The following is a 27,369-nucleotide window of genomic DNA, read 5'->3' as shown; positions in this document are numbered from 1 at the left end:
CAGCATTATGTAGTATTCCTTTTATAGGCAAAAGAGCATCCATTTGTTTCACCTCAGAAACAGAGACAGATGCCTAAAAAAGTAAATTTGGGTTTTTTTTGTTTTTTTTTTTTTTGGACACCAATGCCACTATACAATAAATCACTACATCAGTCTCTCATGTTTAAGTCATTCCCAGTACACAGCATTACACATCTGATCTTAGTAAGAAAGGTCTTTAAGTAGTTGAGCACAGGGACTGCAATATGTTGTCACTCAACTACACAGACATTTGTAATGGCTTCAAGACAAAACTAACAGTAATTATGGACCTATGAACCAGAAGAGAGAAAAACAGAAGTGAACTTATGCTTAATAGAGTTTTGAGAGATGGTTATGGCAGCAGACATTATGGTAAGTAGGTAGTAATTATATGTTGAAGTAACAAGCCTATCATAATATAGAACCACTTTTGAGACAATAATTACTTGGGAAGGGGAGCACAGGAAAGGTCAGACTTAAATAATGTGACTGGCTTTCCTGCTCTTGCATTCTCTGTCCATTAGAAAATACCAACTGTTGTTTATGCATCCACCCTTAGGAGTGTATATTCATGAAATGAAATGCAGATGGTGGATACAAGAACTAAATTGCACAAACAACAAAGGTTAATAAGATATTTCACTTGCACATCAGAGTTACTGAGCTCTGCAAAATCTCAGTGGAGTGTAAGCTAAAGACCAGTGTTACGTGCACAGACTCAACCAACCCTAAACAATCCAACTTGCTTTTCCTTATCATCTTAATTTATTAAAATGAGTTTATTCACCTGATTTCCTTCTCACTCTCTGTTGAGTAGTGCCTTCTTTCGGCTGGTACGATGACTTTGTTTCTCCCTCAGGGCTATAATGGAATCCTGGGTGATCTGTGGAATAAGCAGAGGCAAAAGTGTGTTAACTCCACAGGTCTCAGCAGCTCCCTGGGGGCAGTGCTATCTTCCCAGTGTGATTCACACAGTTAAACCTGTGGAGAGTTCAAGAATGCTGAGTCCCAGCATGAAGCTTTCTTGTGATTGCACTACGGATGCAGCTGGTTTCCATCACAGCCACAAGCCTGACCAATGTACCACTTGGATGACAGCGTAGCCAGCACAGGCAGCCCATGCTGAGTGCCCCTTCTGGGCTCCCAGTTAAGTCTGAGCACACTGTGGCTGCCCTCAAAGTCATCCAGCAGCAGGTCTGCCAGCATGACAAAGTCATATCAGCAGTATGTACATAGGTACATATGATAGGACTAAAAAATCTCTATTCAGTAGTCAGAATGGGTTTATGCCGCAGAAGCAGGAAAGGGCAGGCATTTAGTCAGCATGGAATAAGAAAAACAGAATAACCAGTATTTACAGAAGGTCTAATCTGCCTCTTCCTTTTTAATCATGAGACATAACTTGTTGGATGAAGATCCATCAATGCAATGCCGAGAGAGTCCCACAGGATCTACAAGCATTTTTTACTTTTTTCCCACCAGTGTCATCATTCAAGGAACATAAACATGACCTTATCCCATTTCAGACAGAAACAACATTCAAAGCCAAGGTTTTGAAGACAGTTTTGTTCACTTTTTAAAATGAAAGCAAAAAACAACCAACTTACGTATGGCATCCATTTCTAGAATCACCTGTTTGGCCTGAAAGAGAAGAACACAAAAAAGGAAAATTGAAAAAGATAAACTACAGATTGAAGGATTAATTATGTTACATGTTATAAATTTGTTTATTTTGTTTTGTTTTGTTTTTTGTTTTTTGTTTTTTTTTTTTGCAGACGATAAGTTTAATTTTTGAACTAATATATAACGCTGGCAATGCCATTTTCTCCTGTTCTCTATGCTTCACACATGTCATACATTGAGAAGAGTTTTGATGGCAGGAGATTAGTGGAGTTTATCTTCAGAGCACCACAAAAAAAAAACCAACCTGTTGTTCGCTGCACATGGCAACTCTGCCTCCACTCTGGCAGTAGAAAGGGAGGACTGCGTACCTATGGTACCCATTGAGATGGAGAGTTACCGGAGGAGGTGGTGATGCATACAAGTGGATTTTAGCCACCAAAAACTACTTTTTTTCTTTAAGGAAAATAAGCAGGATTTTTTATCAAGTGCATCAGCCAGGAAGAAAATGTAACTGAAATATAATAACTGAGATAGCCTGTTTGATCCTCTCTGGGTGTAGTTCAGCAACTTTCCACCAGGTGTCAGGTGTGAATTACTATTAAATCCCTCAAAGGCCAGGCAGAGAAGAGTCTCATGAATAGCAAGTACGAATTTGCCAAAACATGTGTGCAGATCTCGGGGATTTATTTAGTCAGGCTTTTTCTTCCCCAAAATAAACCATTTCCCGGAGCTGACAATTGCATTATGATGTAATTTCCATTGATTAAAAAAAAAAATCCACAGAGAAAAAAATCCACATAAGTTATAAAAAATATATGAAGTCATGCTGAAGCAATTCCCTTTACAATCAAATAGATAGCAACAAAGATTCACACTGTAAGCATGAATTCCAGCATAATCATTACATCTTCAGTGACATCGGTCAAACACATGTATAAGAAGAATTTCTAGAAGCAACTATGACTTGTTCCTCATTAATTAATCCTTTTATTTAATTGTTGAAAATGTTACTTAATACACCTCCATGTATGCCAGTCACAGGTAACACTTCTTTAGACATTACAGCATAAAAATCAGTGAAAATAGTAATAGAAAAGAAAAAAAAATTGTGAAAAAAAAAATGTCAGAAATAAAATCTTGCTTCCATAGAGTCATTGACATGAGTCATGAATGGAGTTAACTCTGACTGTGTGAAGATGCAGTAAGTTACACTGGGAAACATCACCCAAATGCCTAAGACAGGATTTGATAAATAAAAGGACCAGATTTCCCTACTTGCAGGCATAACAGCTATTAAGACTGTGTCTGTTGGTATCTGACAACTATGAGAAAATGCAGAACTGTGCCTTGTTTTCTCTGTCATAATACCTCCTGGCTCACAAAAAAAGGGCCTAGGTGTTCCAGCTAAAGATTCAGGGCTCAGGATGGGTGTGTGCATTTGCAAAGTGATGCACATGCTACAAATGCCTTCACTGCTATGCTATCTAACCAGGACAGATTAAAACTAGCTTGACAATGTCTACACATGCTACAATTAGCACACCTGAGTGTCATGCAGGCAGGCAGTTTCAAGCCAAGGTATGCTCTTCCAGTAGAGCTCTCTGACACTGCACTGCTGTTACTCATGTCCTAGTGGGCAAATCATGATGTGGTCAGTAATGCTGCTAACCTGGTTAAATTCCTCTACTCATGCACCAACTCCAGGAGATGCTTCTAGTGGAATCTTTCCATTAATTTTTTAGGGACTTTCAAAGATATGAGAAAACAACATATCAATATCCGGGAGTCTAAACTTGCACTAGTCTGCAACTCATCTTGCAGCTAACAAAACTGACATGTACTACATGTGCACTTTCAAGGAGCTGAGTTTTATTTATCTACTTATTATTTTTACCTTGGCAGGAATTTTAGCAGGATGATTTTCTAGAATTAATCTCTTCAAGTGAAGAATCCAAAGCCGTTTGTCTTGCTGTGATTTTGCCTGATCAAAATAAAATAAAAATATCAGCAACACAAGAAAGAACATTCCTGCACTATGCAGGGTCAGGAATAGCACATGGGCTTCAATCAGGCTATGCAGTAGGCAAGGAGGTTTGTGTCATACCTGGACTGTATGTTGCATCTTGGGATTTTTGTAGTGGAAGACACTGAAGCTGAGTGGTTCCTTCGGTATTACTTCAACCAGCATAAGATTCCCACACTGTAACAGAGAGGTGACACTGCACATCATACAAGAGTTCCAGAGACTGAGAGACAGCACACGATCATCTGCTCTCTGACATACCAGTATGTGAGCTTTGTATGCAAACATTTCGTCTCTCTTTTTCGTGATTAGCAGCAGCTTGTCAAAGAGGAACAATGTGCGCTCATTTTTGGCACGCTGAATGCGAAACGTGCCTTCCAGAACCAGCTCCCCATAACTAGTGAGATCTGGCCCTTTCCAGTTGGTGAGCAAACTCTGTATCTCCTGCAACAGATCAAAGGAGAACAATCGACATGCATATCAGAGCTTTTACTTAAATAGATTCAAAGATCAATCTTCTGAGGCCATTCCTGCTCTCCTATATAACACTCAACAACACAAAGTCACTGTATGCTGGTACTGAGGTTATTGGGTTAGGTGCAAATCACAGCCAGGTGCTTGCACACCTGATGCTAAGCACAGACTAAAGCGTGCCCTCCTGAATCCTGATTTTGTCTGTGGGAACTCTGTGAAGAGCCTGGAGTTTCCCAGGGCTGCCTGTATCTCTGTGTCTGATAGGATCACCAGAGCAGATGCCCCTGGAGGTGTTGTAGAGATGTTTCTTAGAAGACTAAAAGACCAGAAGTGATTTGGTCAACCAAGCATTTAAAGATGGCAAGAATCATCTGCACTTGTAATCTTTTGTAGACATAACATAGATATTTCTCACTTTATTTATCATTTAAGGGAAAAAAAGAGATACATCTAAGAAGATCTTAAAAAAAAAAATGGTTACTTGTCTAAGACTATTCTTGTTTCTTTATGATGCTCATTTTTTCTGTCAGAGGCACAGATAGAAAATCTCAGTGCAATACAGCAAACTAAGAGCAGACTAAACCTTAAGTATGGAAATCTTTCAAAACTCCCACTGGACTTCAACCTGGGCAGCATTAGCAAAGCAGACAGATTTCCTCATTCTGGGCTGGACTTTAAGACACCGCATACATCAGCTATAAATCTTACTGGTACATTTGACCCCAAATGCAGCCTAGGACATACGCAAGGAAGAAAATCTAAATGCACAGAGCAGCACATTTTGGACTACATGCAAAATCAAACAACAAAACATAACAAAACATTGCATTTTTAAGGTCCCTTAAGGAACTTGTAAATAAGTTGGAGTATAGCACAGCAATCAGTTTCACCAGTGTCCAGGGAGGCTCGGCGCTGGAATCACTGTTACAGTACTTTCAGAACTGCAGACAATGGCAGTGTGAGAACTCACAGAAGACCTATCCCCCCTGTGGCTGCAGAAACAGATTTTACTTTTAGAAAGGGTAACACAAACGTTTTCCACATGCTCATACATTTGCCAGCTCCTCTTAATAAATTTATAATATGCACTTTTCCAAGAGCATTTAGCCCTCTTTATTGCCAAATAATACTGGTTATCTTTAGTCAGATTTATAGCAAACTGTTTGTAGAAGTCATTAGAATGCATTTCCAGCAATGTGTGGCAAAGGTTATACCGCTGCAGGCAAAGCATTATCAAATGTAACCCTATTCCCTCTGCATATAAACAAAAAAAATGAGGGCCAATAGGCACGGTTTGTGTTAAAAGACATGAAGGAATATAAGAATTACATAAGACAGATTTCTGGAATGGTGCAAACTTATTAAACTCTTTTATTAACTTTAAAAAAACTATATTCCAGCAATATAAATACTGCTGACAAAAATTTAATGTAAAATGGCGATTTCAGGATGTCTGAAACTGCCTGAAACAGAATGATGGATCTGTAAGAAGCCTATGAAGTAGCTTACGCTTGACAAAAAATTGTTCAGTGTAGCTTTTGCTTTCTCCTCTAAAATCTGTCACTCGAAGTGAAGTTAACCTTTTCTTAGCTATCGTGTTTCTAGGTTTATATTTTTCACACGCACAAAAAAAAGTCTTCAGAAGCCCAAGAGGGAAGTACTTGAAGAAGCACAAGAAGTGTCTCAAAACAAAATTAATCAGCACAAAAAGGAGAAATCGGAAACCACAGGATTTCTGAACAAAGACATGCCCTAGGGTTGTACAGCAGTGCTGTACAATTGAGGGTAAGGAAGAAAGAAAAGTTATCTCAAGTTCCATATTACTGCAAAATAAGTGCTGTACAGGATGCTGCTTGCAGAGAAGAGATTTCTGAGATTTTCCTGCAGCAGCTATGGCCATGGTTTCTAAGATCAAACAGCCACAGGCATATTCAAAGGGACTTTAAATTCTGACTGACAAAGATAAAAGAAAAAGAATAAACCAAAAAATGCTGACAGCATATAGCTTGACAAAAACAGCTTACAGAAATGCTAATAAAATATCTTTGAGAACTCACCTGAAGCCTGATGGCATGTTCATGTTTCCTCTTCATGTCATTTATGTGCCATGCCACTCTTTGCATTGTATCTATGGCATCCAGCACTATATCATAGCCCTCAGTATCTTTGTCAAGGTGATTTTCTATCTCCTACAACAAGAAAAAATAATTTCTAAATGATTTTTCCCAGCTTGATGCAATACTGACTATATTTTATCTGTAATATTTTGTCTTTCCATTGCGATCACCGGACTGCCATCTTTCTGCCTCCACTTCTATTGCATGCAATTACCAATTTGATTAACACAAGATAGCTCAGCAGTGACCACAATTCCAGCAGCTGATACAAACAGAGGCACAGAAAGGCAACACAGCATGCTTACAGGAAGAGACAATGCGTAATGGCTTTTCTTAAAACATAGGATGTATCTACATGTTTACAAAATACTGATGGGAGTACACTAGGCATTACTTTACACTTGGAGAGAAGAAAAGCACCGGGCATTTTAAATAAGGATCAGTGTCTTTACACTTCACTAGAACATGACTCTGTAATAGGAAACATATGTGGAAAACATCAACAATAAAGCAGGAATTTCCGAAACTTGCTTAATTCAATTCGCTGAACGTGGAAAGAATTCCCACTTCCTCAACCATCCCACAAAAATATTACCAATCAGGGATGTTTATATGTGTTTATTCCTTCTTTCAACCAGTCCCAGCAGTGCAATATGTGGAAAAAAAATTCTTTTCATTGGAATATATACATATTTTTTGTACAAAATTGCTTATTCATTAGAATAATCTTCCAAACAACTTCAGAATTACAGAAAATTTATTTAAAAAAAAACAAAAAAAGAAAAAAAAAAGTAAATATTTGGATGCACAGACTGATTCAATTGTCTAAAACAATTACCAGACATTCCAAGTTAAAACACGTGCATATGTTATGAAGACAGAAAGAGCTGCCATATGTAAAAATCAAACACTCCCAAAATAAAGTGTCTAAAAAACCCCAGAATTGTTCCAGCCATGAAGTCTTGTATCAGAGGCAGGAACACTGCAGTGCAGCAGCCCTAAGCGGGATGTATTTCAAATGGGAGCTTACGTGCAAGAGCAGGTGATACTTCAGGATTCGCTGGACAGGTTTCAAGAGATAGGAGCCCAGGGGCAAGGAATGCTGCAGTGCTTCTTGCCGTTCCCTGAAGAACTTGGCCAATGTCTTGTTCCTCATGCATTCTGTCAACACAGCCACTGACCTGAAAACATAATACCTATCTGTAAGTCTCTAGGTAAAGTTGAGAACCAGAATCATTTCTTTCCTTCCTCACAAAAAGGGACTGCAGGTTCCTAATCCAACCAGCATTTCTTATTTTAAGTTATCTTAGTTGCGTTTTCCTTCTGACATTCAGGCACTCTTCTAACACTGGGAATTAAATATTTGGTGCACTGTAGAAGACCATCATTTTTTAAGGAGCAATAGCAATGAATGACAAGGTCCATCGAAGTATAACGTTAGGTGAGCATCTTCCATTTTTTTGTTTTCTTCATGTTTTAAAAACTAACATCCATGTTCTTCCCTCCAATTTGCAGGAGGACAGAGTGGGGGCACGACATTTAGAGAGATATATATTTAATACACTACAACCCACATTACATAAATTGGCCAAGGGACAAATGAAGACAGGGAATGCAGAACTCCTACCTTGGGTAGTTGGTGCAGTACTGTGTATATATATGGAAATCTTCACTCTGCATGGGGAGGAAAGGTTTACATATATTCAGATTTTGCTATATGAGCAGCTAGCACACAAGCAAGGCACAGACAATGACACCACGGCAACACATTCTTCAGTTTCTGATCAGTGAGTTCCCCACTTTCACTGTAATAATCTTAAAGTTAACATAGACCTTGTTATTGAATTTCATTTTTTCTTTTTGGAGGATTTTCCTTAAAAGCTGGGGAAAAAAAGGAGAGAAAAAAATAAAACAAAACAAAACAAAAAAAACATCCAAAGCAACCAAGTGAACAAGAAAACCTAAACAGAGAAAAAGTAAGTGGCTTTGTATCAGAGCCTCCTAAGGTAAGTGGCTTTGTAACACAGCCTCCATGGTCCATTACGATGTCACCTGAAATCCAGACTATTTATCAATGACAAACTCTACATCTTTTAGAGAATAACGACACACACATTCCCTTCAGGCAACTGAACTGAACGTACCGAGTTTTGTGTGTGCTGAAGCACACGCCTATAAAATTTAGTTTTGTGGGATATGTTCAGTGTGATTTTCAAACTATTATAAATACTTTCAGGTGTGAGCACAGTCTAAGCATGAAAATGAGATGCCACAAAAGTTTTAGTTTTTTAATATATATATATATTCACGTAAATTATGACTCTATGAAAGCAGGAAGTCATTACTAAAACAAGTTGTAACTAGATTTAGGTGGGTTTGTGCATCTGCCTGACACTGAGAAATACTCCACTTAATGCTGACAAGCTTCTCGGGTGAAGAGTCTAAGTTTCCTTTCTTTCTTCCTCAGCATAAAATTCTTTCTCAATTATCATCATTTAATCCTACGCGGAACAAGTCTCCAGGAATATTACCATAAGCTTTAAGTTTATGTCTGCCTATCAGTTTCTATCTGAAATAGTACACAATTTCTGCAGCATGTTGGAGTCATAAAGAGTAAGAAAGCACTGCAGAACTGCAAGGTAATCCTGAAATCGGTGATTTCTTTTCTGAGCCCTAAAGCAATAAAAAAGTGTCCTCTGGTGGTAAACAAGACCCTGCCTTCCACATAAAGCATCCACATAAAGACAGACTGTGACCCACTGCCCCACAGTAGCTGTGCCCCCTGGGCACCCTCCCAGCAGTGGTAGCTCTGAATGGTGAAGCTAAATATCCAGAGCCCAGTGCAGAGCATCAGGAGAGAGGGCTGATGCAGGCTGAGGCTATTATTTCCCATTATTGGGTGGATTTTTTTATTTTTTTGGCTATTCATCAGAAAGAGGCAGGTGAAGTGCTTCCCTTCCCCCTCTCCCTCATACATCAGACTGCGCCTTCCATTCTTCCAGTAGAACAGTGATTCACAATGACCGTGGATGAAGCACTGTTACTAAACCTCAGTGTAATTACTTTCAATGTCCTTACTGAATTTCAATATGAACTGTTTTGAAAAAATTAGTCAAGCAAACTTCTAACAAATGTTTTCCTTGGGGACTACAACCCCCATCTACTCCCTAGCATGCTGCAAATTTCTATTTCTTTAAGCTGCTCTTCTTTTAGACATCAATCAACTAAATTTGGTCTTAATACAATGCGGCCAAACAATTTAGCTTGGTCTTTCATGCCTGAACTAATTCTGCTGTCGCAGCTGGTTTTTGTGGCAGTTTACATATGCCCTGTGTTCACATGCAAAGACAATGAGTTTCTGTCACAACTTATTAGTGTTCAAGCCCAGAACTTGTGGTGACAGCTACAAACCGTCCCAGTGCAAAACCAAGCATTAATGAAACTCAGAGCACTGCATACATGACACAACAATCAACAAACTAGCTAGTACTCATAACATGTTAGGATACCTAGGAGAAAGCACTGTGATGAAATTCAGCATGATGGAGAAAGGTAGTTTATTATACATGTGCATATAGATTCATGGGCTTATAGAATGGCTTGGGCTGGAAGGACTTTAAAGATCATCCAGTTCCAACCCTCTGCCATGGACAGGACTGACTCCCATGAAATCAGACTGCCCAAGGTTCCATCCAACCTGACCCTGAACACCTCTAGAGATGGGACACCCACAAGTAGTCTGGCCAACCTATTGTGTATGCTCACCACACTCTGAGTAAAGAATTACCTTCTAACATCCAACCTAAATCTCCCCTCTTTTAGTTTAAAGCCACTCCTCCATGTGGTTTCATTCTTAGATCCTGCTTATATGCTTTCCTCAAGAACTGGAATGTGGCTATGAGGTCTACTCAGAGCCTTCTCTTCTCCAAGCCAAACAAGTCCAACTCCCTCAGCCTTTCTTCACTCTCCAGCCCTCCGATCATCTCTGTGGCCCTCTTATGGACCTGCTCCAACAGCTCTGCATCCTTCCTGTCTTGAAGGCTCCAGGCCTGCATGCAGTACTCCGCATGGGAACTCACAAGGACAGAGCAGAGGGGGGACAATTTCTTCCCATTCCCTGATGTTCATCTCTCTTTTAATGCAGCCCAGGATACTGCTGGCTTTCTGGGCTGCAAGTACACACTGCTGGCTCGTGTCCAGCTTTCCATACCATATACTAATATTTTCATTTAGGGGTTTGCTGTTATAAACTGTGATAAATTCCCATGGCTACAATCACTGAATGATGTACTTTACAGAATGACTTCACAAGCAAAGTACAGAACATTTTGTGAAAATTTATATATACTTACACACTCAGCTCTCTACAATGACCAGAAAGGAGGTTGTGGCAGCCCAGGCCATGGGCTGCTAAGCTTCTGCAGGAGAATACTGTAGGAGACAGTGTCAAAGACTTTGCTGAAGTCTAGGTTGACTATGTCAACAGCACATTCCTCATCCACCAAGCAGGTCCCTCAATCATAGAAGGAGATCGGGATGGCCAAGCAGGATCTAACTTTCCTGAATCTGCACTGGCTGGGCCTGATCCTTCAGACACATAGTTTAGAAGATAATTTGTTGCTTCTCCACCTCAATCAAAGAATACAGCTGAGACTTTATAATAAATCAAACACACTGATCTAAACTGTCTAAACTAAACTATAAAATTCACCCTCCAAGAACCACATAACTGTTCTTCCTCAGCCCAAAGAAGGAATCCACACTAGTCAGGATGACCATTCTCCCATGGACTACCTGGTTACCCTGCACCTCTGCATCTCAAGAAGAGTCCTCTAGTTTACATGTATGGCTGATACTACATACTTTACAGCAGACTTCCCAGAGAGAGCCCTGAATTATTGGGGCATATCAGGGCAAAAGCTATGCAGGCTAAAGCCAGTGCAGTATACTGCATTCAGAAACAACAGAAGAACTGGAATTGATATGGATTTAATATATTTCTATCAACCCTTTTGCACTTTAAGTGTAGCCATTAGCTACACTCATCAACATTTCTTTGACCAGTTTTATGCTTACCCAGTCTAAAAGACATTACATTCACCTTAGCTGTCTTCAAATCAGATTAAAAGTGATCTCTGCTGGGAGGCTGGACTTGCTCCAGAGACCATTTCTAGTTTGGAGGCCCAAAGCTTTTAGGGCAGAGGATAAAAACACTGAGACCAAAGCCAAAAGTTATTTGCACTGACTACAAGTCACCCTGAAGAGCAAAGCCAAGCACAACAGGGTCCCAGCTATACTTAGCTGTCCCCTGTTGCTCAATCAATTCACAGTGTGACTCCTGCGTGTGGAGTGAGGAGCCAAACACGGGGCTACATCCGTGATCTCCTCTCAACTCTTGGTGCACTTTGCTTTTTTATAGCCATAAAAGGCACTTTAAAAGAAATTTGAGACTGAAAAAATGAGCTGAGTGAGAGCGTAAGCTGAAGCCAATTGCCTGGATCTCCTCTTCATTAATGAGATGTTAGATTAGAGTAATTTTCCCTTTCCCCTTGGTTAAGCTGTTGGTTTGTCTTTCAGAGAACATATGTTCTAAATTTCTGAGGTGCTGAGTGAGAAGAGTCATGCGCCAGCATTAAGTTTTCCTCTACAGCTACTCACTAAAATGCAAATTTGTGGAATACTGAAGTCAATCTTTTAATTAACAACGGCATCATTACTACAAAAATGAAAGACCAAATTGGCAAGAAAACACATAAACAAACTTATATATGAATAATTACATTGTAGAGAAGCTTGCTCTGAAACCTTTTGTCAGCCTCCGATTACAGTCATCAGCAAAACATCTTCAAGACGTTTAATGTACCAGAGTTAATGAAGTACTTCTAAATGACAAGGAAGGTCTAAGGGCTGGTAGAAACTACAATAGTGCATTGCAACTCTCAGTGGCAGGTTATTTCAGTGCAGCAGCCCTTCCATGTTGATTAAATAAATACCCATTCATCTCTTTTGTATCTCAGATAGTTAAAAGCAGTAATACACAATCAAATTGCAAATTAAGTGTGTTTTTCCGCATTTGTGTCTATATTGTGTCCAGGGTGATAACCGATTTAAAAATATCAGAAACAGAGGGAATTAGTATAATACTGTAAGTTGTTACAAAATATTTATACTGTGTTACATCTTTGTATGGCTATTTTAACTGTTAGCCAGTTTTAAGTTACTGGCTTGTTTACCCTGAGGACATCTTGCTGAGGTCTGTTAACAAATAAATGCTACCATTTTAGAAGCTATTTATTTTGGGCAGTGAACACAATGAACGATAAAGACTCAAATCCACAATCATGGGTCTTTGTCAAAGCATGCTAATGTGAATTGATAATCCTTACTGTATTTCCTTCAAAAGTAAAAGATGCAAGGCTGCTTACTATTTAAACATGTGTGCCTTACACAGGAAACACAATGGTATCTGACTGCACAAGGGAAGAATGAAAAGCTATGCAACAAATTTTATTAAGCAAAACCAAGTAACATACTCAAATTCAAAGAAACAGCCCATCAAAACTAGTCCCAAACTAGATGCTACAAAAAGAAGTCCACTAGATATTTACCATAATGGCGTTTTAGTTCCAAAAAGCTCCAGTTACTTTAATCATAACTATTCTATTATTCATGAAAATCAATTTTGTGTCACTTCACACGAACCCTGAAAAAATGGCAATTACTTTATTCAGTTACTGAGTTTTATGAAATGCAAAGAGCAAACATGGTACCTACAGTGAAAGCTTGATTATACATTCAAAATTCCTAAAAACTAAGCCATTCCCCCCCCCAAAAAAATGGCACTAGAACCAGAGTTAGCATAACCAAAGCACAGTTCCACTAAAAACATTTAAGAAGCTCCACTGGAGCTACATCCATTAGCTAAAGCTGTGAGCTATGACTTCAGTATAATATTATCCCTGTGCGCAAGTCACAGTGAAGATCTAGCACACTCAAAGTAATCAAACAATAAATGGCTGAAATCCCGTAAGGCTTTAGGGATTGTGCTGCCAAAAAAGGCTATTTTATTTCCAGTACTCAATGCTGAGAAGATACAAGCAACCAAGAATGGACAACTGGAGTCTGTTAAGACAGTCACCAGATACTGTAATGACATTTTCACAGCCAAAAACAGAACTATGGAGTACTGTGGTATTGTTTTATTTTTCTTTTAAGCATTTGCACTCATCTGGATGAAGTTAAGAAACGCTCATTAGGACTGCAATCTCCAGCAATTTCTGAGCCATCAGGCAGTTGCTTGCCAGTAATACAAATTCTAAAAACATTTGATGAGGGAACAAAAAGCACAAGCAATTGATGATACGCAGATGGATTTTGGAACTAATGGCCAGAAAGTCCATCAGAGATCTTCTTTCAGTTGGCTAGTATGACAGAGGAAGTAACTTTTTCTTGGATTTGCTGTTATCACTTTTATCACCTCTACTGAATGTCTCAGCCAGTAGTAGTCCCAGATACGTTCATGTACTATGGCAGAAAGATCTATGAACTCCAAACTGTGACATCTGTAAATATCACATTTTCCAGCCTCCAGACCTGCTGGATCACTCTAGTATGTTTCTTGTACCAGAAGACCAAAATTCACAATAGTATGCAGTCTTACAAGTACTGTATAGAGGGGAAGAAACAATTATCTAAATCTGCCAACTGGACTTTTGCTAATACAGATTATACGTTAACATACATGGGAGATAGTGTTGGCTTTCACTGCAAGGGCACATTGCTGACACGCTCTCTTGTCTACCACAAATCCAGATCCTGCTGAGCTGTTCATTAGCCATTCAGACCCAACCTACAGGTAGGTTTGTTCCATTCCACACACAAAATTTTGTATTTGCTCTTACCACTCTTCTTAAATTCAATATAGGATGCTTGGAATGACAACAATGTGCCAGAAGTCGCAGTGCAATGTGGCAAAAATGCAGTGAGATCTCCCAGTGCTTACAAAAGATCAGCTGACAGATAAATAGCAACTTGCTCCAACTCATTTCAAGTAAGTAATTCAATGAAATGGCAGTCCTAATCTGACATCATCATTTCCTTTTCCAATAAAATCCATTGTGCAACAATAGCACCGAGCAAAACAGAGTGGTCCAGCTAGTCCTAAATACATACGTTAGGACTGTTTTTATGAATGGCTGGTGCTGGCAATACTGAACTACAGAAGTCTAAAATATGACACAGATTTTACTTTATTTATTTTTTATTATCTATTTTTAATAAACTGGATTTCCCTTCTCTGCTCCTTTTAACCCAGAAAAGTCATGGAGCAGTACTGTTATTTGACATATTTGGGCTCTACATTTGGGCAAATGGAGGTTCTCTCATGATGTCTGCATTGAACTTGAGTCATCAGTAGCCCAAATAGGTTAATCTGTTGTACTACACATTACAAACATTTTCCTTACCACTGACTATCTCTCTGGGTTTTCTTTAATGAAAGACACTTTGGTTCTTCATACTTCTCTTACATCTGACAGCTTTCTCTTAATATTTTTTTACTTCTGAATTATACAGTTGAATAAATATGGTCAGAAAATCCAAAGAATTTCAGAGAGACTGAGGTTTGAGTCTTTACATTAGAACTTCAGTCAGTCTTTTTTTTAAAACAAACAAACAAAACAAAAAAAAAACTAAATTATTTCAGCCATTCTTTTTAAAGGAAGACTAAGTTAGGAAAAGAAAAAAAATCATTTCAGAAAATAATATGGCAATAATTTATTGCCTTTTCTAAAAGGGCAGCTAAGCTGTATTCTATTGTCATTTTTAAGCAAAGCATAGCAGTAGTACTAATTGATCAACCATGTTAATAACAACGTGGAAAAAATGAATCCCTGTAATGCTCCACAAAAAAAGGATCTAAAACTTAATCTTAGATCAATAACACCATCAGTTCGGATACACTTCTCAAATAAAGTAACATCTATTTCATGGTTGAAGAAAATTATAGGTCTTGAAAATTAATATATTAATCTTACTCTTTGATACTCTGCAACAAGTACTGTGCTACCGATATTTGCAGTAGCCACTTACTTTGGACACAAAACAGTCTGCTATAGCCACAGGATCATTTTCACAGTTTTCCAAATCTTGCAGAAGTTCACTAAAACAAAGAATAGGAAAAAGAGAGACAGTTATTGCACATCTCAGAATAGACATTCATATGTACCTGAGACAGAGACACAGTTCCATCATTCAAGGAAACGATACCCAAAGCACTTACAATGCAGGGAGTCCTAAAAAAGGAACTAGAAACCCTCTGATTTCCCAATGTAAGCCTCCTATTCTCCTATGAATAGACCTGCAGTGCTCTTCCTTGCTTTTTTTCAGACTACAAAAAAGCACCATCTTTCAAACCAGGATCAAAATTGGACTGAGTCAAACATACTGTTCTATTTCCTATCGCATAAAACATGGTATCTTAGCTCTGTTCAGTGTTATTGCCACTGTTCCTCTTCCACACAGATCAGGCACTCAGATTCAGACCACACCAGTTGCACAGTATCTCCATGTGTGCTACTCAAAACATTTTCTCTTACACACAGTCAAGCTGTTATCTGCACATGCACAAAAATTCCAACTCTGATACCACAATACATTATCAAGATACAAAACTGCACATTTTTTTATCAATATGTTGAAGCCACATTAATTTACTTTTTGTATTTATTTATTCTAGCAGATGCTGGCTTCTTATTAATTGCAGCACTGGAATACCCTCTCATCAATAAAACACAAAGCTTTATGAAGTCTTCCCCCTACACATGCGCCATTGGAGTTTTCTATCTGAAGCACCCTAAGGAAATGGTATTCCCATATACACAAACATTCAAGTTATTAAAATGTCCATGGGTTGCTGATCATGTAAAGCTGAGTGCTGTCCTTCAGACTAACAGCTCTTACACGATATGCACAGCAATGTAGACTGAGAGTTGTTTATCCTGTACTCCAACTAACACATTCAAGTCAAAATTTAAATTGTGCCCTGTCCTATAAAGATTTTCTTTGTTCCTGGAGTTTGACTTAACTGAGGTGGATGAGGAGCTAGTCTGAAAGACACCAATGAGAAACAGAGATGCATTACACATACAAGAAGAATGGTAATAAGTTCACTCAGGAAGTCTTTTCTACATTTAGTGGGTCTCTTCACTGAAGAAAGATGGTGAGCCAGGAAAATGTTTTTTGAAAGGGAACATATAAATTCTACTTGCAGAAAAATAAAACCTTACTGAAAAAAAAATTATATTTTTGACATGCCAAACAGGAAATGAATTCTTTATAACAGGAGCAACTCAAGGAAGCATGTTCACTATCATATGAAATCTGGGTCTTGAAAAACTATTCAGTGAAATAAATTGTTCAAGCAGAAGAAGAAAACCTCAAAGGTCACTCCTTGATCTTAATATTCTTTAGTCTTAATGAAAGATGTTCTCAGAAAACTGAGAAAGAAAAGTAATTTTTTACCAAAGGGTTCTTTGATGAACCATTTTTCCTTCTCATGAGATGATTTTTCATTTAATGCTACTTTTCTAGTATCATTCCAATTCACAGCTGGTTCCCTGAATGCACTTTGCCTTAATATTGCTACATCTGTATCTAGGGAACTACCCTTTCCACCTCAAAGAAGAAATAATTCCCTGTGTAAGTAAGAAAAGGAGTAAAACAGAAAAGTTTCCTGATTTGTTCTTCGCTTCTGTAATTACTGGAGGAAGGAAGGGGAGAAATCAGCAGTCAGTCACAATGAACAAAGACAGACAAAAAACTTAGGTTCAGGGGTCACTAAGCCACTTTGTATAACAACAATTTAACCTCCAAACCTCAAATTCTCTCTTCATCAAAGTGAGAATAAAAATGACCCTTGCTTGATAGCCCATACTCATGAAGCTCATTAAATTAGGGAAAAAAAGTAGTTGTAGCAATGCTGAGTATAACCATTAATTATAATGACTGTTCTCCACAGATGAATTTTGGAAATGACATCAAATATACAGAACATGCTCAGAGGATTCTTGTTGCCCAGCAGGCAGACATTCTCCTGATGCTTTAGGATATGTAGCATCTTGGTTGCCATTTTATTCCCACTTGCCTCCTTATATACATATTATTTTTCCTTTAGGATATGGTTAATGTTGCACTTGAAGATTTCAAATATTCATGCAGAGAGTCCAAGTTTATGCGGAAAATATGCCTGTGTCTTGTGTGGTCAGTGCAAGCCTACAATGTAAGAGATGCACTATGGATGATTTTGTTAGCTGTACTGCATTGTCTCATCTGGATGGTAAGAATGGGATTGGTACGAGCAACCAGCCACTGCTTAAAATCAACAAATCTGTCATATCCAGGAATCTTGAAAATCTTGAATAAATTCTTATAATGCCATGTTGAAGTGTGAAAGAGCAAGTTTATCATTCTACATCTAAGTACCTGATAGTAAAAATGGTAGTGAGAAAACAGATATTTCCTTCACCTGGATATTGAGATGTTTCACACTTTTCACGGGTAACAACACAACTCTTGACAACTGTGACTTGCTTATGCCAATAGCCCAGGCAGAAAGAGCACATGAGGTCAGTGGAGGAATGTGATGCTCTTGCAGACAAATCATGAACAAAACTCAATCTGAAGCATGCCAAAAGTGCTACTGCTGTTTCAGAATATGTTATACCATAGTGGTTGTTATGAGCTGGAAAAATCTGAATTTCTATTCATCTGAGTCATCATCAATAGCTAATGCTAATACATTTGGGTTGAGAGAGGTAACCATAGGAAGACTAACAATTTTTCATTCTTTAAATTCATTCTTGTTTCAAGTCAAATGAGTAAAAGTCTCATTACAACGCCATTTATGATGTTCTGTCCTTTTGAAATATGAATTGTTTTCAAGACAAAACACTTCACTTCCCTTTCAATTCAGTCAAGTGAGACTTCTTTTTTTCCATCTTATTCAGTAAATATTATCACCACACTATTATAAAACAAGACATTCTGATAAAATGGGAGGAATGAAAAGATATGGGAACAGCATTATTTGTCCTGTACCCACGACAAAGAACAGCTGATGATCAAACATGGTGCAGTATAACCATAAATGCTAAAGTAGCAGCAAAAAGCTTTATTCTCCCCATGCCAAGCAGAGCACAGCATTAAAAACTAAGAGGGACAAAGCAATTACATTCTGGTCTTCATGGTTGCATTGTTTGAATAATTCAGTATACTACATTTTTATATAACAAATCTGAAAAGTTCAGACTTCCACTAAAAAGAAAAAAATAAAAAGAAATGTACCCTTAATATAATTTGATGGCCACAAAAATTCAGTGGCCAAAACTGTTTTCTTTCCACTAAAGAAAGCAAAACCCTTTTCCTTTAAAGGTGCAGGTTTTCTGAAGACTTCCTAACAGAAAGTCAACAGCTGCCAGCACAGACTTCAGAACATGGAGACTACTGGATATGGCACTTGTAGAGAACAGCTCTGCACAGTACATGCATGCTTCAGTAGTCACTAATTACACAGTTTGTACCATCAATGAAGGTTTTAGTTTGGCCTATCTTATGATCAGCTGGGTGTTAAGGTTGTTAAGGTACAAACCTTTCATACATTTATCCACAGAGCTCCCAATTCAGAATGAAATCATGATACTGGGTCAAGAATTTATCCTAAACTGACACTGGAAAGAATCTCAACAGGAGAGACCAGAGAAGGAAGGCAGCAAACGCTGGCTTAGAGGGCATTTCTCCTTTCCAAATCAATTAATAAAAGGGAGGCTGCTCTTCCTACAAGATGCAGCAGGACTGCTGGAATATTATCAGTAATTCTACTTTAAGAAACGGCTTTCCATAAAGAAGTCATACAGACACAGGAGAAATTTTACTTCAAGTTCCCAATATAGGCTAAAATTCTATTTGCAGAGTTTTTGAGAAGGCTGATAAGATCCCGAGAAAAAAAATTCAATAAATGGAAAGGTACTTGAACACATTTTTGATAATTCATTTAATGAAGTGTCTATCAGTTTCATAGAATCACAGAATTGCTCAAGTTGGAAAAGACCATAAAGACCATTGAGTCCAACTGCAGCCTAACAATATTACCCTAACTAACAACCCTTCGCTAAATCAAGTCCCTGAGCACCACATCCAAATGTTTTTTAAACATATTCAGGGATGGTGACTCAACCACCTCTCTGGGGAGCCTATTCCAGTGCTAAACAACCCTTTCTGTAAAGAAGTATTTCATGATATCCAACTTAAACTTACACTGGAGGAACTTGAGGCCTTTTCCCCTTGTTCTGTCACCTGTCACCAGTGAGAAGAGACCAACCCCGCTCTTGCTGTAAGCACCTTTTAGATATTGGAAGAGAGCAATAAGGTCTCCCCTCAGCCTCCATTTCCTCAAACTAAACAGCCCAATTCCTACAATTTGAAGTGTTACAAAAGTCAGATGCATGGCAATATACAAAAGGATCTGATATAGAAGGAACACTTCTCTTTGGTAAAAGAGGAATGTAATTCATGGTAGTCTTGCATTATGCTTTTCTGAGACAGGGAGAAGGTTAGATTTATATTTATAGAAATGGCCAGCATGAAAACAGAAACAGTAGATGAAAAACAAACTTGATTCGTTTAATCAAATGCTACAAAATCTGGTATCAGTAAATGAACCCACCTGAGAATCAGAGAAATACCATTTCTCGATTTATTTATATATTGGCTGCATTAAAATGCTAAAAGAAAATTTGCTTGGTTTGCTCCCTCCCCACTAATGCATGCTATTGACCCACTTTCATTTAGTTAAACATCAATTTACCTGTTGAAATGGTAGATATCTCGTATGTTTCCAAACAGGGCTGATCGCTCTTCAGTCCCCAGGGGCAGTTTGGATTGGTCAGTGATACAATCAAGGTAATCCTACAAGAGGAATGAGAAGGACCCGTTTAGACATTTCCTCCTTTTCTAAATCAGTAAACAGAGCGAACATTTATTGTACAAGATGAGTTCCTTCATATCAGTTTCACATTATTATTACAGTAAACCTTTTAGTAGCCTCTCTGTGAACAGTCATTCTATTATGAAAGGTAACAGTACTCACTTGTTCACTGAAACCAAGAATATAACAAAAGACTGAATGCTAAGTTATAGTCCTTAGATTGGACAGCCAACATTTCTCTTGCTACTGATAAATAAATGCATTCAGATGTCATTAAAATGATGGCTGAAATGATCATATAACTGGCTCAAAGGAAAAAAAAGAAGTATAAATAGGGAATGAAGAATTGAATATTAGTAACAGAAAACCTATATAATCAAGAGCAGTAAGCATGGATGAAACACGTTCTCAGAAAAGCAACCACAGAATTTTTAACTATAGTTGAAAAAGCAATGCATATTTTGTACAGAACAGAGGATCTCAATGTATATGCATCCATGCAATTTACCACACATATGTAACCACACATATAGATACACTGCAAATTACATTGGTGTATACAGTTAGTAAATGTATGCTTTTACCTTTGTAAGTGTCTTGTGCAGTGATTTTAACTAAGTACAAGAGAGCTAGAGAAAGATCAGATCAACACTGTTCTAGTAGAACAACCTCCCCATATTTTCCATCATTTTGATAAGACATCAGCTCCCAGAGCATCACCTTTCAACCTATTGCTGCTACAGTGTTAAGATTTCCTCGGCTACAAGCAAAAAAAAAAAAAAAAAAAAAAAAAAAAAAAAAAAAAAAACAAAAAAAAAAAAAAAAAAAAAAAAAAAGCAAACCAAAACACATTGGGTTTTTTCAACTAACTTCAGCTCATAAACCAAGAAACCCAATGTGCTGCCGCATTTGTGAAGAAATTCTGCTGGAGGACGGAAAACAATAAAGGAAAAGTGAAAACAGCTGAAACAATGTGAAATAAAAATAAATAAAATCCCTTAGCCTGGGATCAGACAATGTAGTGTGGCAACCTACCAAAAGCAACATAACATTCCACTGCACTCCAAGGAAGAAACCCTGTAAAATGTCAACTGGACCATGAAAGCTTCTAAGATGTAACTGTGCAGAGTCACAAAGAAAAAAAGTATTGCAGAACACACACACTGGACACAATTTATTCTCTGTAAATCCAATGTAGTTAAAGGGTTTTGATCAGCCACTGGTTTGGCCTTAGGATTTTAGATACCCTCATAAGGAGGATTATGAATTCAAGTCCCTAGCACATATTCTGTGCAAATAAGATGGAGTCAGCAGAGTCACAGGTACTAATCCTACTACTTGGTAGTCCACACTTGGTATTTGCTTACCTCCAAATTAAATCTACCACTCACCACTACCAAAAAATCCCAGAAAGTCATCTCATCTCTTCTCTGAGGGACATCTGTATTCTACATTCTTTCAAACTTGTAGGCCAGGCCTGTGCTTGAAATATGCTTGTGCAGTAAGTCACTGGAAAAGCATCCCTGCAGCTGCCTGAATTTTTGGTTGGCTTTTCATTTACACTCAGAAGCTGAAAATGAGTACAATGAGGCTGGCAGGATTGCAGTATGTAGTACATAAGGTCAAACGCCGAAGTAGATGATAGATTCAGGACTACTCCAGTGACAGCAATAAATAACTTTTTCTGCCCACTAATACAATTTCATTTTTAACAGAAAAGAACAGAAAAACTGCAGTGAAGCTGTGATCATCTGAAAACACTGGAGCACTGCAGTGCACTGGAGCATCCTGAACTCCTGTGATTTAGGGTGTTGCAGAGAAATGGAAATCTCACAATAAGTAATTCCATACAGTCTGTTTATTGTATGAAGAGGAATTCCTCATTCATCAGAATAAATGGAGCTTGGATTTCCTCAAAACAATAAATAGTCCAGAGTCATTTATTTTCCAGTATTTCAGACAGTTTTATAAGCATGATCTTTTGTACTCCTTTCATCCTCTCAACCCAGTTTTTCTCCACATGCATATACTCTTTTCAATCTTAGTTAGTAATAAGGAACCAGGCACCTTCTAATGCTCCTGCCAACAAAAAGCCTGCAGGTGCTTTGGCTGTTCTCCAGCTCTCCATGAGCATGTGCCAGGATCAGGTTATATCACGCACCCACAGCCTGCGCTCCCTGCTGCAAAAAGCTCCCCAGAATTGCATCTCAGGCCCCTTCCCCTCCCGGCATCAGAGCAGAGACAAACTGGAAATAAATGGTTGGGGTTTTTCTTGCTTATAGCAAAAGGAGCCAGTAATTTGTTAAATATGCTTGGGATTCAGAGGTACCTTATATCTCACTCATACTGTTAGGGAATCACTCAGGTTTGGGGGACTGCTTTCATGTTTTAACTTTCCAATAGTGCTAATGCCACTGATCTGAGTCTTGCTCAACAATCCGATGGTTACAGTCACACTGCTGAAGGTGTGAGCAGTTGCCAGGGCCTAGGTCTGAACTACCCATGTACATCAATCCCAGCAATAGGCTTGCAGAGCTCTGTGCGTGTGTGGAGCAGGACGCCGGCTTCTCTTCACAAAGCAGCCCGACACATTCCAGCACTGTGCGGCAGCACGCAGCTTGCACTGGCACCATGAGTAGGTTATATTGCTTTACAGAGTGTATGTGCTGTCATAAAAGCTTCATGAACCCATCCAGGAAACTTAAACACTATCAGCATACAACCCCTCTGCAAGGACACCGACAGGAGATCAAAGCTAGACAGCCATGGGGTTTTTCCTAATTATTTCTTAGTATATGGTACTTTACCCCCATGGTAGCCACTGCAGCCTCCTGCAGCGTATCAACAGCTGTTATCATACGAAACCATAATGAAAGGTCTGGAACTATGAGATAACAGGGCAGGTTGCAGCTGTAATGACACGGTGCAGAAATCAATGAAATTTATCGGAACAGAACACTAGGTTTATTCGCTTTATTTGCTTCTTGTCATCATCTACAGAGCCTCTGTCAGCACTGAATGATTTGTTTATAACCTTTGCCTTTGCCAGCATTTTACTGCCTCTCCGCAGTTACAGCAAAACATTTAGCTTACTTTATAGGAGAAACAAAAATAAATGCCAGTCTCCTTAGATTGATTTATGGAGCAAGGTTTGCTCTAATAGTGTTGCACAATTTTTCCACACTATTTCCTGAATCTCTCCAAAAGCCAGAAGGGTCTTGCCAGGCAGCTCTGCCTCCCTTGCTGAGTTTGACATTCTCCTCATTTGTCTTTCATCACACCGAATCTATTGGGAAGAATGTCTGCTAGAAGCTTCACATCTAACAACCGCCTCCTCCTCCCTAATCACTCGAGGAAGAGCTCCAGAACGAAATGATGACAACACTAACCTCAAAGGATTAAACAACAATCCTATTAATTGGAAATGAGAGAAAACTGTCAAGAAAAGAACAAAATGACCAGAATTTTTTCACAGATTAAATTATTTTTTCCGTGACTCAAGTTCAGAAAATAATTGCAAACTTATGTGGAACATTTTCACCTAGACACCCACATTTCCTTTGAAAACAGGACCACATTTAGCTTTACAAACAAAATACAAACACAACAATAAAGCAGAAAATATATTACCTTGTGAAACATTTTTCCTGCCCTGCAAGGAATGTATATTCTGTGAAAGTTTCTAGTGCTTCTTCGAAAAAGCAGAACTCTGCATATATTGAAATCAAAGATAAGCACAATTGTCTGAAAAGCAGTGCAGTTGCATACACACACCATTACCAAAAGGCACATCCACAAAACACTAAACATTTAAATAACCAACCAAAAACATAAAAGGAAGAAAGAAACAGGTACTTATCAAAACTCCAGGAGAATCCTGTGCTGAAGCAGCAGGAGGAACATGTAATAAAAACATCAAACTGGACCTAAATCCAGGGAGCTGTAACATCAGCCCCCATTTTCAGGTATTTCCAAGGTTTGTAATACCAGCAAGGCAACTTGTTCTCCTAGATGATACATCAAACCTGTGGGCATGTACTTGGCTTGACTGCCCTCTACGCAGCACAGGTGCAAATGGCACAGATCAGATGGTCAGGCATAAGAGGAGCCACTGATGAACTCCAGTAGCCTGGGCTGTCTATGCAATGCTCTCACACTACTTTGAGGAAAACGCTGCAGGCCAGAAAGAAAATATGGCCCAAACTGGATCCTGTCTGAAGCACTCTAGCTAGAGCCACACTTAACCAAACCACAGCTGAAGCAAAGACAATACTGGACTATTGCACAACAGAGTAATTGCTGTTACGTGCCCCACTCTGCCCATTACAGAGGTAATTATAATCTGTAGCAGTGCCCCTTTTGCCTGATTTTTCCTATTCCTTTTTATAATTTACTGCATATATAGATTCATCTGAAATGTACAGCAGCACTATCTAAATGCACTGTCGATGGAGAAAAATACTACAACAGGTGGCCAAAAACACTGAATGCCAGTCAAAGCAACACACTGCAGCTCTTCTCAATTATTGAAAGCACAACTGTAACCTGCAACATGAAGGTGCAGTTGTAAACAAAATATGTACTGCTTTCTTGACTTGGTTCCTTTGGCTATATCTGGCTAAGGACTCAGAAATTGAAATCAAAATTAACTTCTTGCCAAAGCCTCCTGTCAAGATTTCTCATTAAAATACATACATAATTGTCATTATTACAGTCCCCTTCAGTGACAGAAGACAAGTCCATCATTTAAATGCAGGTCTCATAATCTGCAGTGATTTACTTAGACATATCTGTAGTAAAACTTTAAATGTAGCCAAAATTCACACATTTCTGACTACTTTCTTCCATTCAGTTTGTCTTCCACAGTCTCTTTATTCCCTGTAAAAAGTCATACTGATCACATATCTGTAAGACAGCTTCATTTTGACTGAAATCATCCTTCTATGAACGCAAATGCTTGCTCAGTTTCTCTCCCAGACTTTGCCACTTTAAGCCCTCATCAGACAGCCTGACATGCTCCTACTTGGAAAAGCAGAAACTCATACCTATCAAGATAATTAGTGCCCTTAACCTCCCGCTTCAAGAGCTCCTCTGCCAGAGAACCAGAAGCAGCTGTGCTACAATAGATTGCCAGTATTGATTTAACAAAGAGAGGGGTAACTTTTTGAATGTTTTTTCCTGTGTCATTTAGAATTCAGTAGCTATCAGCCAGTACCTCCATCTCTCAAGAGAAATACTACCATTATCTTAGGCTGTAAGCAGCACAATCATGCTGTTGTACAGTAGGCTAATACAGCTGAAGACTTATGTTTTTTCTAACAGAAATACTTCTAATCATAGATTAAAGGTTTTGATTGACAAAACAAATTTATTTCTGCTCCAGACATTGCCAGTATATCAAACTTACATAAATAAACAAACAAACAAATAAATAAATAAACAACGCTTGCAATGTCCCCTATATAGCTGCCCTATATGCAAAACTATAATTCAATAAAGATGGAAATCTCTGTGAGCATGTCTTTCCAACTTTTACTGTAAGTGAAAAGTGCAGATTTTATTTATTCATATTATTCTATTTTTTTAAGGACATCAGAAGCTTGAAAATCCTCACACGGACCATGGCATGTACAGTTCGTGTGCCCCTCCTATTCTTCTTTCCCATTCCTTTTACATTCCCCAGTACCTTGAACATAAATCTGCACTTGACAGTGCCAGCAGAGAAGGTCTTGCCCCTGTGGGAAATTCAGCCCCTCCAGAGCTTCTCTGCAGGCTCTTATACAGCCACCTACATTCTGTCAGCATCCCAACACTGTTGTCATAGGAGAACAGTTAGGAGAATATGTGCCACTATTGATCGAGTCTCTGAAAACTCCTATGTTTTATATAATGTTTGTTTGTGACCTCGTTCCCTTTCTTATTTCCAGGCAGAGCAGCAGTCTCTGGAGTGGCAAGATGCTTCCTTGCTGACATCAGTCCTATCTATCCACGTGGATAGAGGTGGTGGAGGAAGCTGTATAAGCTCACCTTTGTTTATGGCCAGCTTCCTCCACACAGCCAGTTTGCACAGGCAGTCAGCTCACAGCCTACAGATTACAGCAATAAAACCGGCATTATGATCCAGTAAGATGATACCCCACTGACTGCATGCAGAAAGGGCAAAGATTGATGGCAAGAGAGCACTCGTTAGAACACGATATGAAGAAATACTAAAAATAGAGAAGCACATTTCAGTTTTCTTTCCAATGTTTAGCATTGTAGAGTAATATGATCATGACAGAGTTTTCCATACATTTTCCATAGTGAGGGGTCTGCAGAATCCAGTGCTTTACAGAGTATTGCATCAACTTCACTACCATCTACAGAATAACAGAAAAGTATTTTTTTTCATGTAGTTGTTTTCAAGAAAGTGACAAATTTTCTACAATCAACATGGCTCCCTCACTCACCTTACAGATATGACAACACTGCCTCATTTACAGATACTAGGGACTGGAAACAATGACATCTTGTAAGTCCTACTGGCTTCTTCTGCATGCATGGAAAGCAACAGAGGGAGTATATGTCAGCCAAAATTAGCTGCGAGGAATTTCTGAGTCCTAACACTATGACTTGCACCTCTAAAATACTCTTGCTCTTTGGTTCCGATGTCACTAAGCAGTTGTGCCTGTGTAAAGCACAAGCATGCACGACACTGTATACAAAGTCTGAAAAGTTCTAAAGCTTATCAGTGTCAGCAACACAGCACTCAGCAGATCTAGTTATGGGGCCTCAGGGACAGACTGCTTTCATGAATTTTGCCTTCTTAGCAGAAGTGAATTTTTGTTTGAATGAAATACAATCACAGTTTAGTAATGTTCCCCTGTTCAACTGCAGGTATTTCATGCCAAAATTTCCCACCCTAAAAAGACACCCTGGAAGGCAGGCTGTCAATTAAATCAAGGTGTAATTTGATAGAGGTACACTAAAAGCACTCATAATACAAAACTGGGATTCATGGATCATGCACAGACAAGTTCCCTGAATCGTCCATCATCTGTAAAGATTATATGGGTAAGCCACTGGGAACAGAAACTCATATGTAATGCCACTTATATTCTTCAGCACACTAAGTTATTGAAGTTGTAATC

At 38.6% G+C, this 27,369-nt stretch overlaps 1 protein-coding gene across 5 annotated transcripts in view; it reads right to left on the bottom strand.

Moving 5' to 3' along the window:
* The window catches only part of PLEKHG1 (pleckstrin homology and RhoGEF domain containing G1), a 123,253-nt gene that overhangs the window by 9,868 nt on the left and 86,016 nt on the right, over positions 1-27,369 (bottom strand). For 4 of the 5 annotated variants that reach the window (XM_015858099.2, XM_015858100.2, XM_032443925.1 and 1 more), the window contains 10 exons: positions 20,120-20,220; positions 15,349-15,418; positions 7,886-7,932; positions 7,289-7,439; positions 6,199-6,330; positions 3,929-4,111; positions 3,749-3,844; positions 3,539-3,625; positions 1,629-1,662; positions 809-904 (listed from right to left, as the gene is read on the bottom strand). In XM_015858099.2, the coding sequence (XP_015713585.1) occupies positions 809-904; positions 1,629-1,662; positions 3,539-3,625; positions 3,749-3,844; positions 3,929-4,111; positions 6,199-6,330; positions 7,289-7,439; positions 7,886-7,932; positions 15,349-15,418; positions 20,120-20,220 (997 nt within the window). Of the gene's footprint in view, positions 1-808; positions 905-1,628; positions 1,663-3,538; positions 3,626-3,748; positions 3,845-3,928; positions 4,112-6,198; positions 6,331-7,288; positions 7,440-7,885; positions 7,933-15,348; positions 15,419-20,119; positions 20,221-23,869; positions 23,975-27,369 lie in introns of those variants that run through there. The other variant, XM_015858103.2, reaches the window with a different exon arrangement.

Source organism: Coturnix japonica, chromosome 3, assembly GCF_001577835.2.
Source record: "Coturnix japonica isolate 7356 chromosome 3, Coturnix japonica 2.1, whole genome shotgun sequence".
Lineage (NCBI taxonomy): Eukaryota > Metazoa > Chordata > Aves > Galliformes > Phasianidae > Coturnix > Coturnix japonica.
Note: the sequence above shows the minus strand (reverse complement) of the source record. Positions and strands in the feature narration are given on the sequence as shown.